The 14,668-nt window shown below is 42.9% G+C and overlaps 1 protein-coding gene across 1 annotated transcript in view; it reads left to right on the top strand.

Moving 5' to 3' along the window:
• OBSCN (obscurin, cytoskeletal calmodulin and titin-interacting RhoGEF) overlaps positions 1-14,668 on the top strand; it is a gene marked incomplete at its 5' end in the record, with an annotated part of 163,633 nt that overhangs the window by 22,562 nt on the left and 126,403 nt on the right. Inside the window, 11 exon segments of the mRNA XM_035892522.1 lie at positions 2,330-2,596; positions 2,938-3,050; positions 3,758-3,911; positions 5,305-5,466; positions 5,971-6,075; positions 6,764-7,030; positions 7,669-7,938; positions 8,744-9,010; positions 10,526-10,792; positions 12,681-12,947; positions 13,800-14,069. Of these exon segments, the coding sequence (XP_035748415.1) occupies positions 2,330-2,596; positions 2,938-3,050; positions 3,758-3,911; positions 5,305-5,466; positions 5,971-6,075; positions 6,764-7,030; positions 7,669-7,938; positions 8,744-9,010; positions 10,526-10,792; positions 12,681-12,947; positions 13,800-14,069 (2,409 nt within the window).

The following is a 14,668-nucleotide window of genomic DNA, read 5'->3' on the forward strand; positions in this document are numbered from 1 at the left end:
TTAGGTTAAGCAGCCTGATTTTAGAAGACCTTTATTTAAGAAATACCAAGCTGGACTGATACTGCCTGGTTTGAGGTTGCTCTCAGAGCAAGGTAAATAAGGAATAGCTATGTGAAAAACTGTTGATTTACTTGAGTATAAAAGTTGTTTCACCAAAAGACAATCATCTGTTCTGATCTTAAGATGCCAGGAGATCCTAAAAACAACCGAGCGGCTCAAACCAGTAACATCTGGCTGAATGTCTATTTTCAGTTATGACTAGAAGGAAATGTTTGTGGAAGACTTAAATCAGTAAGCCATGGGTAAAGTGATCCTTCCTCTGATACACCTCTAAGCTTTCAGCAGGGAAAAGCGTAATTAGGTCAATTAATTATAGGAGAAATTAGACTGGGAAAATGAGTATGATATTTCGAATCTCTTGACACAAAATATTATCTATTAAAATAAAATCTGTAAAAGTTCTGCCATTCCCCAACTGTTGCTGCTTTATGACAAGGCCTTTGAAAAAGTGGGGTTTTTCTCCCTCCTACATACACCACCAGGTGAGGATGTATCCAGGAGGCCACTTACTAAGTTAGAAATTGCTATGCCATTTATTTAATGTTCTTGCAAGTCCCTTTCGCTATCTCCTTGGGACGACTTCAGTTTGATCTTCAGTCTAGTCACTGTTTCAGGGGCTGGAGTATCTGTTGGCCTAGGGGAAAAGTTAGACAGTAGCAGGCACGCTGTGTTCAGTTTAGAGAATGAGGTGCCCAGGGGGGAGAGGGACCAGCCACAAAATCAGATCAGAAATCGGGGACTAATGCAACTTCTAGCAAGCAAAGCTGGGAGAGCTGGTGTCTTAGTTTGGGAAGGAAAGCTACTGAAAGTGTCTGCACTTCCCTCATTTGTCTGGTTCAAGATGTGGTTTTGGGGTGAATATCCGTTTAAGTGGTCATGACCTTGGAGAAGACCATGAGAGGAGAATCAGTGGGGTTTCCTTGAGAGAGGGGTTAGACAGGATCCTACATCAGATGCATTTGCTCCTCTTTAAACCTGATGTGAGGTGTAACAGCAACAGAAGGGACAGAAAAGGTGTAAGGAGCTGGCATGACATGGAGTCCACCACTGCCTTCCTGGGGAGAACAGTACTGGGCTTCTACCAAGTTTATTAATAAAGTCATAGTCTACTCTTATCATCTCTGTGGGACCTTTGGAGAAATAGTTCATCCTGTGTTGTCCCCTGTGTGGCACAGGGGTAGGTGCCATCAAGAGATGTTTGAGCCTCAGAGGGGTTATGGTGTCCTCAGCCCAGGAGCTGCATCCAAACCATGACCACAGAACAGAGCCCACAACCCACTCCTGGTCACGTTTTCATTCAGATCCTGGGTGAATATGGATTCTCTCTTCTAAACATGCACTACAAGGTTGAAATATTCCCAGGGGACCCATAGGAATTGAAGGTTCTTGTGAGTAATTTGTGGCTTTGTAGAGGTGGGTTTTGGCGGGTTTGGTTGGTTGGGGGTTTTTGTTAGTTTTTGGTTTTTTTTTTTTTCAATTGGCAACTTAATTTCTTTTGAGGGTGAGTCGAGTTTAAACACTAAATCCATTTTACTGACTGATAGGGCACTGATGTCGTGGGAACAGGTAATATCCACCCAAAACACAGATGCTTTGTCCCCTGAGCTGGGAGGTGTCAGCACACTTCACACAGTGTCGTGGACTTTTTCTTTTTCCTTTTACTAAAATCTTTTTCCTCTCCCTGCTACTTCCCTCTCTCCTTTATTTTATCCTAGTTGAAGAGCTGCACAATATTGTTTATTCATTCATGCTCTATTAATCTCTAGTGATAATCTTTCTCTTGAATTATGCTTGGACAGTAAGTATTTTCAGCAACGTCTCTCTTGCTGTACAGCACAGGGAGCCTGGTCCCAGTGTAAATAACAACAGTTTTATCTTCTAGAGTGTTTATTCCTGATGGTTATTGATGACCACCTCGCCCAGCACGGGAATGCCTCTACTCCTGTGTGGGTGTACAACTTCAAAGCTTATTTCTGGCATAGACAGTGAGTGTAGTGGACCATGATAGAAAAAGGACCAGTTTTCCCTTTTTCTGCAATGTTTGGCTGACTTGTTTGTCCCAGCTGAAAGCATCCCTTTTAAGGACAGCAGCCATGCTAGCAGTATGGTCACAAACAGGTTTTATTTCCTGCAAAGGTGGTTGTTTAATTGGCAGATACCAATTAACTGGCAGGTACCTGCATGAGGAATTGGGAAATAATCTTTTTGGAAGTCCTCAGGCTGTTTCACTGATGTCGGTGTGAGATCTCCAACTTGTCCTTTTTTTCAGTGAGACAGATCAAGCTGGTGAAAGGTCTTCAGCCCCTCGAAGTCTCTGAGAAAGGGACCGTCACCTTCGAGGTGGAGGTGTCGCACGAGGACGTGGAAGGGACCTGGCAGAAGGATGGCGTTCGGCTGAAGCCTTCACCGAATATCAGTATTGGTGTCCTGGGGAAGAAACATTCACTGACTCTTTCTTCAGTGACTCTTGAAGATGCAGGACTCATCTCCTTCAAAGCAGATGGCATTCATTCATCAGGGAGGCTCACTGTGACAGGTACACAGACCCGAAAGTCTCAGGCCCTGGTTGATGTGGGACATGGTTGTCTTCTCCTGACCCAGAGAGAGAGCTTTTAAGAGAGCAACAACCTTGCTTTGTACCTACAAGGGATGTCATGCACTGGGCCATCATCAGTAATGTATCCTTCTAATGTCAGCAGGATTATTGTAACATCATTGGCCACAGGACAACTCAGGATAATGTGCTCAAAACAATAGGATTTTGTTGTCACAAGTTTTATTAAACATGGAAGCTAGGCTCTGCCTGTTCGTTATTCCTTGTGCAAGGTGGTCCCGAAGACCTAAATCCCCACGAACCAGACTTTCTCTTTTTTGCAGAATTGCCTGTGAGAATCAGCAAACCTTTGGTGGATGTCAGTGTGACTCAGAAGGACAAAGTCACATTCGAGTGTGAGCTGTCCAGGCCCAATGTGGATGTTAAGTGGTTCAAGGTACAGCATTTGCTCAGCATTTATACAGTTCATTGTTCTCAGTGTTATTTATTTACTGGGTGCATTTATCAGGTTGAAAGTTAAATTTCTCTTGAGTTTATAGTGAACCCCTGAACTGGTTTTGCACAGAACATGAGCTCAGCTGTTGATAGCAGTGCAGTCTTGTGCTTTACTTCATACCTAGCAGTTCTCACTTCGGATTTATAGCCTCATTGGGAACTGTGATTTAAGGTGAAGACTCAGTTCCCCTTCACCTGACAATCATTTTGGAGATCAGCTCAGGCATTTCATGAGCCTTCTTTGAAGCTCAGATGATACTTCCCTTAAATGGGGATAGAATCATAGAATCATCTAGGTTGGACTTGAAGCTCAGATAGAATCGTCTAGGTTGGAAAAGACCTTTAAGATCATAGAGTCCAACAGCATTTCTTCAAGGTGATGTCCGAAGGGGCTTACTGACAACCCTGTACAGTGCCTTAAGGCTTCATATGGGTGTCTTAGGTCAACCAAAATTTATGCATGTTCTTCAGCCACTCCTGCTTCTAGAGAACTTTGCACTGTGCCCAAGTTTCAGCATATGTTCCAGCAAGCACAGCTCCATTAAATGCAATGAAACGGGTGAATTAAGCACAGATCTGAATGTTTGTTTTGCTTGGTGCAGATGTAGAAGAGTTCATGGTGATCTGGTTTGCCCTTTTCCCCTCTAGGATGGGAAGGAGCTCCAGCAAAGTAAAAAAGTGGGGATTATTGCCCAGGGAAATAAGAGAAGCCTCATTATACACAAGTGTGAATATGAAGACCAGGGAACCTATACATGTGAAGCAGCTGAAGACAAGACATCAGCTACCCTAAAGGTTCACGGTATGTTTGACTGGAGTAGGAAATTGCACCTACTGCAGTAGTTTTGACTGCACAGCAAGAAATGCTTCGTGTGTTTCTCAATTACCCTTTTTGATAATGTTCTCCTCCTAGTGAGAAAGTGCTGGCAGAGCTGTCCTGTGCTTGCTCTAGCCTTAGAAGGGTGTTTTTGGAAAAGGTGCTACCTTGGTTTTCCATTTATCATAAGTGATTTCTGTTCCCTGGAATTTGAATGGTGTTTCTAGGTTGGCAAGTTAGCAAATACCGGACAGCCTGGCACACAGCTGGGATTCAATGGCTGGTGTGCATGTGGTTCCGTTTAGCTTCTGCCATTGTCACAGGGGGACTTGGGCTGGATAGGGACTGGGCAAGCCCTGGGTATGATCTCAAGATGTGCCTGACTTTTATGTTGTAAATGCTAAGAAAACCATTGGGATTTCTGACTGCATCTCTCCTTTATACTCAAGACAGTTTTTCCTTCCATGTGCTACGCCGTGCCACTCGTCAAGCACCAGATGTGTTTTGTCACCAGGCTCTGAAAAACCAGAGATAAGCGAGTGCTGAAGGCCAGTTACTGAACAGACGGGTCCCTGTGCCCTGGCAGATGTTATTTTCCAGAGGGGCATCTGAAGAGACAGATCTGCTCTTTCTTATTGCTTACTAGATGCTGTCCTCATGTGGCCGCTTGGGTTCAGCAATACCTTCATGAACATTTGTCCTGTGCTGCTGCTCTGTTGAACTCCCCCTTTTCTCCCTGGCTTTGTGATTGGGATGGGTTGCTATATGAATGCTGGCTGGTTTGCAGCTCAGCTCTGGTCCAAGGTGTATCGAGGTTTTCTCTTTCAAAAGGAAAGGGCTGCAGTAGCACAGAAATATGGGTCTGTTCTGACATAAATTAGTACAAAGCTGCAGAGTTAAAGAAGATTTTACGGAGTTTGGGGGACTCTGAAGGAAAGGTGTCTCCCAGGTAAAACGTGTGGCTGAGGTCCCTGTGGCTGATGCAGTTCAGGCAGACAAGCAGGGGAGAAAAAGGACAGCATGCAGAAAAGGATGTGAACGAAACAGGTTTATAGTGACATGAGAGGTTGTAGGCTTGTGTTTAGTTTTCCTTGGCAGATTTTCTTTCATTAATATGTTTCACTTCTTTTAAAACCTGTATAATGGTCTGGCATCTATAAAATCCTCTTGCAGTGAGCTCCACTGTGGCTGGTGATTCTACCTGTAGGTTCACGCATAAAATGTAGTTACTGTGTTGAAGAGTGAAACCACCCAGGAAGGGAGGCTGGGCTAGAATAAAACACAATACGATTTTCCCATGAGAGTATGCAGAAGGTAAATACACCACAGTCAGTTATGGAGAAACCGCAAATGACCATTTGTCTTTATGATTTCACAGCACGAGATATCAAGATTGTAAAACCACTGGAAGATGTGGAAGTGAATGAATATGAGAGCGCATCTTTCGTCTGTGAGATTTCACATGATGAGGTCCAAACCCAGTGGTACAAAAATGACAACAAGCTGAAGGCTGCCGACAATATTAGAATGCGTCAAGATGGTAGGATGAAAAAAGGGGGATCTCATTCTTGAATGGGGGTGGGTTGGAGTAGGTTCTGGTGTGGGAGACTAGGCAGAAGGGTCTGACCTTCAAAATTAAGTTAAGAAGGTTTAGCAGAGAGTTCCCCTTTTGTTTTGGCGCTGCAGCTAGGCTGGGACAGTGACATGGTGGGAACTCATAGTAAGGCAAATTTGGTGTCATCCCACCATGCCATACTGCCAGCAGCGGGTAGGAATTTGTATCATCTGACAGTGGGTCGGATCCTTCTGTTTCAAGTACTTTCCAGATGGTGGGGACCACATTCAATCAGTGCTTGGAGGAGCTGAGGTTAGGTTATCCTTTGATAGGGGGACATAGACATAGGGGAGTGGTTGGCCTTGCTGCCGTGAGAGCGGGTGGTGATGGACTGAAACCAGATGAACGATGCTCAGCCTGGCAGCGTGCCTTGGAGAGTGAAGCTGTTTGCTCCAGGGAAGCTATGTCTGGTTATGTGTCTGTTCTCAGGAAAGACCTATTCACTGACTTACACGCGTGTCCAAGTTGAAGATGCAGCAGAGATCAAATTTGTAGCGGAAAAGGCAGAATCTCGTGCCCAGCTTACTGTAAAAGGTAATTATACTTTTCATGCCGATACAGCTTAAACTCCCTCAATGTTGGAAACCAAACAACTTCGCTCACTTTTAACGTGAAGGAGGTTAAACAACACCTAAAGCTTTCAGGGAAAGAAAAACTCCTGCCTACCTTACTGCATGTGAAAGATCAGCCTGGGAATTTACTTTTGCTAAATAACACAGTTTATTTTCTCAGGAGGTTGGTTTTGTACTTGGAGATATTAAAATGAATGTTTGAGCTTTGAGGGGCAAAAAGCCATAGCTTGACCTTCTCCTGCATTTTCTCTTTCTGGTGTGTTTAAAAAGAATACAGCATTATTTTTTTTTTTGGCGTATATTTAGCTTAAAACAGTGTGATAGAGACTGAGAGAAGGAAGACACTTGAATTGATGAGGGGCTCAGGAAATCTGAGATCAGTCCCTGGTTTTGCCATAGCGCTGCCATGTAGTGTTGAGTAAATTCCCTGTTATCTCTGCAGTTCAGCCATCCAAGAGGTAAAAGAGGGATAAAAAGTTTTCCTTTCATTAGCTCTTCACTTGCTGGGTGCTAGTTGAGTGCTTAGCGTAGTGGGGATTCCTGTCATCATCGAAATAACTGAACATAAAGGACATATTGCTAATGAGTTTTTAATTGGTACTTTTCATGGAAGCCATGCTGATTATTCCATCTTTTTTTACTCCTCTTAGAGCTGCCTGTAAAAATTGTGAAGCCTTTGAGAGATAAGATTGCTCTTGAAAAACATCGGGGATTCCTGGAGTGCCAGGTGTCTCGTGCCAACGCCAAAGTTAAATGGTATAAAAAGGATGTCGAAATTCACCCTAGTGACAAATACGAAATTGTGAGCAATGGTGTCTATCGGAAACTCATCATCAACGATGCAGGTTATGAAGATGAGGACACGTATACTTGTGATGCCTTCGATGACAAAAGCAGTGCTAATTTCTTTGTTGAAGGTAGTAAATCATTTCTTCCCTCCTAGGATGCATTGGAAGCAGGACTGGCTGATTCAAAAAGCCCTGGTCATTTACTCTGAAATCAAAATACTGCTTAAAAAGTAATTTGAGTCAGTGTTGATTTATTCTGAGGCCCATTGGTATTGAATCCTTTTAGGATTATAAGTGCAGGAACATCTTGTAAAATGAATATAGGGTATATTCTCCTCAGGAAAGTGATGAAATTCCTGTTCCAGAGAATTTTATCAGATATGGTGAAAAAAGTCTATTGTTCAAAGCAAAGTTTCTGTAGCTAACCAAAGTCTTTCTTATTATCAGCATCTGCATTTCAGTGAACCTTCTTTTCCATTTTACAGTGCCAAATGTTTGAGATCAGGAAGGGTAGGTGGCTTTAGAAATAGGACTGGGAACCAGGAGATCTGGATTCTCTTGAGGCTGTGTCAGTCTCGCTGTCTGACCTGTGACCAGCATTATGTGTTTATTTTTATAGAAAAAAATAAAAGGATCCTTTAAGGCCTTTTGAGCCAATAAGCACAGTATTCAAATGCAGAAAAGATGTCATGAGTGTGCAGGATGCTAATGGAAGAGTTCTTTCATGACTCCTCTACCCCTGCTTTCTCATTCCGTCCTTCATCCAGAGCAATCTATTAATATTGTAAAGGAGTTGTGCGATGAGGATGTGACTGAGCCTGAAGAAGCCAGGTTTGAATGCGAGATATCCATTCCATCTGTGAAACCCCCCAAATGGTCTCTACGTGGAGAAGTCCTACAGGCTGGCAGAAATATTATCATGCAGCAAGAAGGCACCATCCACCGGCTGACAATACTGAAAACCAGTGCTGATATGACAGGCACCATTCAATTCTCCATTGGGAAATCAAAATCCACAGCAAACCTGCTTGTCAGAGGTAATGTGATTATGTCCTAGCTTGAATTAGATCATGAGAGATCCTTCTTATCACAGACCCCGGAAAGTAATTTTTCATATGTACTGTCTAATGTGCACGCTCCACTGGCTGGGGTCTTGCAAACATGTGGAAGATCTGCTTAGTTCCCGATTACAAGTTGTTGGGTGCAATGCTGGATGCATGAAATGAGACAGCAAAGTCTTAGGAAAGGACCTGATTAAATGAGTTTGTCTGCCTGGAATTCAAATCTATTGAGCTAAGACTGGGTTTTGGCTTTTTGTTTTTTCTTTTTGACTTTACCAAAGAGGATAAAACAGATGAAATTTGCCAGGAGAGTTTATTGTGTCCCATTTCTGAACTAGACAAGCTTGATAGCTCATTTACTTAATCCAATTTGTCATTGACTTGATCTGGGACAAAGCTTCAAGGCTTTTTATCTTCTGCTGTCACCATTGTAAATATCTCCAATCATATCCTGAAGTCTTCCTTTTGTCTTTAATTTGTTCTTTCTTGAATAAAAACCTCTATTAGAGAGCAATTCAGCAAGGACTGAACCAGAACTGGACCATGCTTTTGGTGGTTAATATACAGTATTACCTTACAGAAACCAGCATTCCCTATAGATCATCATGCTGGTTTAGCTTCAAAGCACATCAGCTCTGCAACAGAACCTTGTAGCACCATCAGAACAGTTCACAAAACAGTTGTGAATGACATACGTGAAATTAATTGGCATGGAATACAATTTAGAAACTTTCCTCTTCTACAGATTGATCCTTTCTTCTTTCCCAACCCTGTTTTGCAGATTACCACATACAGATCACCAGGAAGATGGAGGACAAGACAGCTCTGGAGCGCCATTCAGTCATCCTGTCCTGCGACTTCAGGCCTTCTCCAAAGGTTGTGAAGTGGTTCAAGGACCACACACCCATTGAGCCCTCCGAGAAGTTCAAAATCAAGCGGGAGCAGCATTCAGCAGAGCTCAAGATTTTGAAGGTGAAGCCTGAAGATGCTGGCTTGTACAAGTGCAGGGCTGGAAATGCCGAGACCGAAGCCACGTTGACCGTTGAAGGTACGTGAGGTTTGTAGCAGGGGGACTTGCCTTTTGCATAGATATAAGGAAGAATTTTATTATGATGAGGTTATTGAAACACTGGCACTGGTTGCCCAGAGAGGTGGTAGGTGCCTCATCCCTGGAAACATTCAAGGCCAGGTTGGACGGGGCTGTGAGAAACCTGATCTGGTTAAAGGTGTCCCTGCTCATTTCAGGGGCATTGGACTAGATGACTTCTAAAGGTCCCTTCCAACCCAAACCGCTCTGTGATTCTGTGATATCTTTATGGTTCAGTATTTCACTTAGAACTTCTCATCTTGAGTAGATTCCTACAGTTCTCTCCTGTTAATTTTATATAAATGCAATAGGTTAAGTGAACTGCCTGTATTATGCACTATGCTGATATTCCATGATACTGAAATCCTGCAACTACCATGAAGTAGGTAACGCGTGTGTTAGGGCGCCATCTGGGTAAGGCAGAAATTCATGCATCTTTCTCAAAGCACATTATTTTCCAATTCATCCAAGGAACTAGAAATCTTTGGTACTTCTTGCTAAAAACGTCCTTTATGTTAAACTGCTATAGGCCTCTGATTCTGGTCATCTTGGTTTTCATCTCCTGACCACTGTGTCAGCTTTAATACCTGATACACACTTGTTATTCATCATGATGTTCTACCTCATCCTAGTATGGCACTGGTTTTAGCCAGTTCTTCACCTCTGGTAAAACTGTAAGAAAAGATGACCACTGTGTCACTTTCAGCAAGACTTGGAGGTGACCCATGGAATCATTTCCATAAGTTCAGGAAGCAGCTCTAGTAATAGGTTGGCCTTGAAGAGGTTCATCCAAATGACAAAATTATTTAATACTCCCCGAAACTACTTCTGAGTGAGTTAGTCCTTGAGAAACAGCATTTTGTGGGTGGAGAAACTGCAAAGAGAAACCTCTGGCCAAGATCTGGGGAGGAAAATTAACTTCCTGTTGCTCCCCAAACCTGAGGAATCATAGAATCATAGAATGTTTTGGGTTGGAAGGGTCCCCTAGAGGTCATCTAGTCATTAAGAAGTTGCTTAATCTCTTCGTACTTGCTGTTTGTGACCAAACCCATTGTCTTCATCTCATCCCCTGTGTTTCCCTGGCAGTGAGTCAGGGATAATTTAGTTGTAACGTGTTTGTGTGTGTGCAGTGATGAGCACATAGGGACCGGAGCTCTGTGGGGTATTTAGGCATTGCTGTAATGTCATTACCATTTTAGAAAGACTTACTTATTTTTAAATTAAAAAGAAAAAAAAAAAGCAAACCAGTTTTATGTGTTGAAAGTGAATTGAGGGGTCTGGACAATACAGTCTTTTTAATGGATGGGGTTTTGTTGGACCAAATGCAGAACCAAGTAAATGAAATGTAATGACCCATGGTGTACAGGAGACCAGACTAAATCATCTAATAAACTCTATAAACACTATGAAATCTATTTGTGGCAACAGTACTGGTTTACGGTGGCAGTGGTGATGATGCACCTTGGTTTCCTACAGCCCGCAATGTAGAAGTACTCAAACACCTGCAGGACGTGGAAATTGAAGAAGAGAGCTCCGCTGTCTTCTCCTGTGAGCTGTCCCATGATGATGAGGATGTGGAATGGTTCCTCAATGGCACCCTCCTTTACACCAACAATTTCAATGACATCAGGAACGTTGGCAATTGCTACATGCTGACGATGAAACAGGTCAAGCCTGAGGATGCTGGCACAGTGACAATGAAGTCAGACAAGGTGTCAGAGACTGTGCGTCTGAAGGTGATAGGTGGGTTGTGATCACACTACTCCTGGATGTAAATAAGAGATGCAAAAGAGCTCTTATTTACCATTCCCATGCAGCAATCCTGCTCGTAAGCTTCACCTCTCTGGGGCCGAGTAACAGGCATGCAGGGGTTTTCTTCCAGTGTAATTTTCTACTGTAGCTGATGACTTTTCTAAGGAAGGTTATTTTGATGTCCTGCCAAAACTTTCCATAGCTCTTTTTCATGCTTTGGTCTCAAGACGAGGGGAAATGGTCTGAAGTTATGACAGGGCAGGTTTAGGTTGGACATTAGGAAAAATTTCTTCACAGAAGTGGTTGTCAGGCTCTGGAATGGGCTGACCAGGGAGGTGGTCGAGTCCCCATCCCTGGAGGTATTTAAAAGAAGGATAGATAAGGTGCTTAGGGACATGGTTTAGAGGTGGGATGGCAGGGTTAGGGTAATGGTTGGACTTGATGATCTTAAAGGTCTTTTCCAACCTAGATGATTCTATGATTCTAAGACAAATTTCCTTTACTTGTAGGTCTCTTCAGTAGGATATAGTCTATAAACTGTTGTTTGTAAGGGGGTGAACTTTGGTGTACTTCCAAGGGTAGGGCGCACCTTTAGTACATCAGTTCTGGAGTTGGACTGAATCAGCAAAGAGAAGACTGACACCGTTTCCTGCTGTCCTTCATGTTTTAGATATGTGACCAAACTTCGAGCTGCTGTGGTTTAACATGTTCTTGTGCACAGCTAAGCCATGTTAAATTGGGTGAATTATTGTAGGTGTGTTAGAAACATGACAAAACTCTCACCAAAATTTCAAAATCACATTTTCTTTAGCAATGCACCCGTACATGCATGTGTGGGTGTAGATCATACTGATTTGTTATCCTAAATTAACTCCTCCTTGTATCAGGAAATGGGTGGGGAATGTTCTGAACCATTCTCTGACAATCAGTCTGATGTCCTCTGCACTCTCTTAGAGAATAATCTCTCTGCTTTCCTTTTCATTTTGCCTCCTGATCATGACTAATTTGTTCTTCCCAGAGTATCTGAATAATTTAACTCTCTTACTCTATCTACTCAGAGTCTGAAGGATTTCCTTTCTTCTTTATTTTATATCTGTTAAAAAATTTCACAGGTATAAATATCCTGTGTCAAATATTTTTGAAATTAGATAAGGGGAATCAATAAAACAAAGAAGCAAGAGCAAAAATGTTCAGGATAGTGAGGAGAATGTGCAGCATATTGTTTTTTGCTGCTCCTGTTGCATGAATCCTGCATCATGAAAAAGCAATGCCAGGTGTCTGGCTTTAGAAGACCAACATCTCAATTACTTCTCTTCATACATTTTTCTTTTAACCACCTGACCCCTTTCCACTTGTAGACTGCTGCAATGAGAAAGGATGTTCCCAGAGAACATTTTCTGCTCCTCCATGACACAGAGAAGGGTTTCCTTAAACCCAGTGTATCTTGTTTCGTAGCTATTCCATAAAAGTGTGAAGGTGTCCCTCTGGCCTGCACTGAGGCCCTACATGCCTGCTCCATGCCCCATTCCCTGTGATGGGATGTCCTGTGCCTGACAGATGTCCCAACACAGAGAAAAAAGGAGGCTTTGCAATCTCAGAGGTGTGCAGACATAAGAGAGACCACAATTACAGCACTGAATATTGCTCCCATCCATGGCGATGCAGGCTGCCTCTCTCCTGCCATGCATCCTCCCATTAATAAATTCTGATTTTCCCTAAAACTCATTCCAATCATGAGGTGTGGGGCTGCTTTAGGTTCTGCATTGGTATCATCAGCATTGCTAAGGATTTACTTAAGGTGTCTTTAAATGTTTGGTAGCAATTAAAAATGTCTCAACTTAAATATCCTGGCTGTTCTGTTTTGCCCGTTAACTTTCAGAGAAGCCTGCTGTCTTCATGAAGTCCTTGGACGATATTTTTGGTGAGGAGCGAGGTGTGATTAAACTGGAATGTGAAGTCTCCAAAGAGAAGGTCAAACCTGTTTGGAAAAAGGATGGTGTGAAGCTCACTTCTGGTAACAAGTATGAGCAGATACAGTCTGGGAAGACCCTGTGCCTCATTATCCATGACCTTGAAAAGACAGATGCAGGTTTATACACATGTGATATTGGCACTGATGTTGCCAAGTCAAAGGTCAGCGTTCAAGGTAAATATCATAGACAATGGCCAGTCAAGGGGTGCTGCAAATATGGGTGGGCTTGGTCACTTTCCCTCACACCTATTCCTTCGAGAGCCTCACACAACACGGTGATGTCTGAATAATCCCTGTTACTCTTTGATATATCTGGTGTTTCAGTGAAAATCTTGTGTCAAGAATGTAGCGACAATGTTTCCTTCCTGAACATTCCTAAGGTGCAGAAATCCTCCCAGAAGAACAAATAACTTCTCAAAAAACCCCACAAAACCAAAAAAAAAAAAAAAATCCCCCCCAACCCCAAGCAGCTTGTGTTTCACAGTTTTGAACTATTAATTCAGAGTTAGTTGCAGGAACACAAAAATAGTGCAACGTTGTCTATCGGAGAACCCAGCAGTTCAGCTTGTCCTCTAATCCCTGTGGCTGCTTGACGGAAAGAGAACCGTTCATGGCTTTCAAACTCACATTGATAATTTGTCTGATTTGAACATGAGGAGGGATAGGATGGTGACAAATTAACAAATACAAACATCCTATTTCTCATCTCACACAGCATCTTGGAGGCTTCCTGCCTGACAGCTTTTCTCCTCTCAGGCTCATTAAATTTTAACTCTTCTCCACCACGTGAGCTCTTCTCCGAGCAGTCCTTCCAGAGCAAAGCCCCTTTTTCTATAGCTTGTGGTGATTCTGAGCAGATAATGTCTGAGAATTCCTTCCCATGTCAAATACATCTGTAAGGAATGCAGTGCTGTCCTGCCAGTCGAGTAGATAAACTCATCTGATGAGCTAAAAATGTCAGTGCTACTACTCGTCTCACTCATAAAAGCCTTTTCTCCTTGTATTAACCTAGTTTTTGTCTTCTAGAACTGAACATTGGCATCACCAAACGGCTGAAGAACACTGAAATCCAGGAGGGTGAAGATTGCACTTTTGAGTGTATTTTGTCTCATGAAAGCATTGGTGACTTCAACTGGACACTGAATGGGAGCAAAGTGGAAAGCGGTGGGCGATTTAAAGCCTCTAACGTGGGTCGGAAATATACGCTCAATATCAAAAACGTGATTCCTGATGATACCGGGGAAGTAATTTTCAGTGCCCGTGGTCTAACCTCCAAGGCTTCTCTGGTTGTGAAAGGTAATGAGGTTGGAAACATTCTGGGGTTTGATTTCTTGGGTGTCTTTTCATAAGGTAAACCATGAAGGCAAACTCTTGTTATGATCAAAGTGAATAGCAGCCTTCTCTGTGAGCCTTGAAGCACTGAGAGTTTTCCTTAAAAGCAAGTGAGAGGCTGAAACTTTTTACAGGTATTTGAGAATTGCAGAATACATTGGGTAGCGTAACTGTACAGGCAACTGTGTGCATCTGAGATAATCGCCCAAGGCTCACTGGGTAGTCAGTGGAGGGATGAAATAGGTGGCTTTCAGATGTAGTTTATCATCTACGCTTAGACCTGTTTAGGACAACATAAATTATTTCTTGAAGTCTATTGCCTCTACTTAGCAGATCACTGCTGGCTCTAGAGCAGCCCTGGGGTGAGGGCCTCTGCTACGTATCCCTGTAGCGTAGATGTCTGTATTTAGTGAGGTAGATCTCTCCGTAACTGCACGCCTACAGTAATTTCAGTGACGACAAAATGACATCCCCTGAAATGGGTGCCATCAGGACAAGTCCTCGTTTCCTGTAAGCAATCATTAATATTCACTGAGGGCCCATAACTGCACTTAATATGTACT

Source organism: Egretta garzetta, unplaced genomic scaffold, assembly GCF_000687185.1.
Source record: "Egretta garzetta isolate BGI_Z169 unplaced genomic scaffold, ASM68718v1 scaffold124, whole genome shotgun sequence".
Taxonomy (NCBI): domain Eukaryota; kingdom Metazoa; phylum Chordata; class Aves; order Pelecaniformes; family Ardeidae; genus Egretta; species Egretta garzetta.